The sequence below is a fragment of the Monoraphidium neglectum genome (assembly GCF_000611645.1).
Source record: "Monoraphidium neglectum strain SAG 48.87 unplaced genomic scaffold scaffold06352, whole genome shotgun sequence".
Taxonomy (NCBI): Eukaryota; Viridiplantae; Chlorophyta; class Chlorophyceae; order Sphaeropleales; family Selenastraceae; genus Monoraphidium; species Monoraphidium neglectum.
In genome coordinates, this window is record NW_014007288.1 from 1 (window position 1) to 2,299 (window position 2,299).

General features: G+C 64.7%; 1 protein-coding gene across 1 annotated transcript; it reads right to left on the bottom strand.

Annotated features, from left to right (window-relative positions):
* Positions 1-92: 92 nt before the first annotated feature.
* MNEG_16424 (hypothetical protein) lies at positions 93-2,213 on the bottom strand (the record flags this gene model as incomplete). The annotated part of the gene is made up of 6 exons (XM_014035106.1): positions 93-173; positions 437-682; positions 926-988; positions 1,506-1,683; positions 1,904-1,998; positions 2,187-2,213. 6 exons carry the CDS (start codon positions 2,211-2,213, stop codon positions 93-95), a joined length of 690 nt encoding a protein of 229 aa, XP_013890560.1.
* Between the last annotated feature and the right edge of the window lie 86 nt (positions 2,214-2,299).

Genomic DNA, 2,299 nt, shown 5'->3' on the forward strand with positions numbered 1-2,299 from the left:
GGTGGGGGGCGGTTGCACGGTGAGAGGAGGGCGCAGGGCCGAGGGAGCGAGGTGTGTGGCTTGGGGCCAAGAGGGAGGAAGGGGTTGCGAGGTCATGTGGGCGAGGGTGCTGTGGGGTGGGTGCCGGGCGCCGAGGGCAGCCCTGCCGCGACCAGCAGCAGCGCGGGTGCCTGCTGTGCAGGTGCAAAAGAAAACTTTGCAAGGCAACCCCCACGTGGACCACATCCACCACAGGTACACCCTGCGATGCATGCACGCCCCCACGACTTCCAAAAGCGCACCTACACGCACACACTTGCACGCACACGCACATGAACAAACACACTCACACAGACGCGTCACCGCACACGCAGTCAATGCACACACTCGCGCATGCATGATGCCCGCATGCACAGACCACCCCCCCTCCCATGCACCCCCCACCCGTGCCCCCCACCTGGAAGTCCACGAACTGGCCGCCCTCCACCTGCAGGATCCGCGTCGCGATCTGCCGAAGGAAGTACCTGTCGTGTGAGACCGCGATGACCGCGCCCTCGAAGCACCGCACGGCCTCCTCCAGCGTCTCCTTGGAGGGGATGTCCAGGTGGTTGGTGGGCTCGTCCAGGATGAGCAGCGTGCCCTTGGTGCACATGAACTTGGCCAGGGCCAGGCGCGCCTTCTCGCCGCCGGACAGCACCTTGACCTGGGGCCATGGCGCGGTGGGTCGGGGGGTTGGTTGGTTGGCCGGTTGGGTGGCTGGTGTGTTGGTTGGTTGGGTGGTCAGCTGGTTGGTTGATTGGTTGATTGGTTGGTTGGCAGGCGTATGGGTGAGCGGGTGGGTAGGCTGAGGGATCGTTGCCGGGCAAGGGGGGCCTATGCTACTAGGGGCCAGCGGTGGGATTGTGTGGTGGTGGGCGAGCCGGATCGCAGGGGTGCTGGGGCGCACCTTTTTGTCCATGGCGGTGCCGCTGAACATCATGCGGCCCAGCAGCTGCTTCAGCTCGTTGAGCTGCGCGGGAGGACGACGGCCGGGGCAGGGAGGGGCGGGGCACAGGGAAGGGGGAGCGTCAGGGGGTTTCAGGCGCAACGCGGGTGTGTCGAGGGGGAGGGAGGGCCCGCAGGCAGTGGCGCCCATCACACAGCCGTACAGAAACGCTGAAGCCATCAGGCCTGCTCGAACCGCATTGCCAATGCGAGATTCCTCGCGTCCACACAGCATGCCATGGCACGTTCACGCGCGCGCACAAACACACACACACACACCCTCACACTCTCACACCTACCAACTCACACACACACACACACACACACACACACACACACACACACTCACACCACACACACAAACACAAACATACACAGAGACGCAAAGATACACACACCCATACATACACACACACGCGCGCGCACGCGCGCAAAACGCTGGCACCTTCAAACACCCAACAGCACCCACTCACCCCAACACACTCCACGCCTCCCGCACCAGGCGCCCCCCCCCCCCAAAAAAAAACACACCGCGCCCGCACCTGTGCGTCTGGCGCCGACCTCACGAGCGTCTCCATCACCGTCAGCTCCAGGTCCAGGGCTTCTGCCTGGTTCTGCTCAAAGTAGTTAGGCACGATGTTGTGCTCCCCCAGGGACACCCGGCCCGCCATGGGCTTCTCCCGCCCCATGATCAGCCGCAGCAGCGTGGACTTGCCGGCGCTGCGGGCGAGGGGGGTGTGAGGGGGCGCGCGGGAGGTTTTTAATGTGGGGTGGCATGGGTTGATGGAGATAGGTAGGTGGGCAGGCTGGGTTCACGCAGGGGTGCGGCAGGTCGGGGTTGACGTTGCTGCTCGCTGCGGGGCGGCTGTCGCCCCCTCGCAACACTTGGGGGGGAGGGTGCCCGGCCGCGCGGGCCGCAGGAGCCAGCAGGGCGGCGCACCCGTTGGGCCCGATGATGGCGACGCGGTCGCCCCTCTCGATCTCCAGGTTAGCGTTCTTGAACAGCAGGCGGCCGCCATAGCCGTGAGTCATGTTCTGCGGTGCGGGGGTGGCGGCGACGCGACCCGGCCTCAACCGACATGAAAGAGGCGTTCATACACACAGTCGTACTTGGCGCAACGCACACACGCGCGCTTCGACACTACAGCACCAAAACACACACGCCACACAACAATTCAAAACAGACGATGCGCAAGGATTCGGCGATCAGCGCGTGCACGCACCTGCACGGATGCCACGCTCTGGCCCATCTTCTCGACAGGCGGGAAGGCGAATGAGCGGCGCTTGGGCACAAACGGCTTTTCAATGAGCCCCTCCGCCTTGATGCGCTCGATGG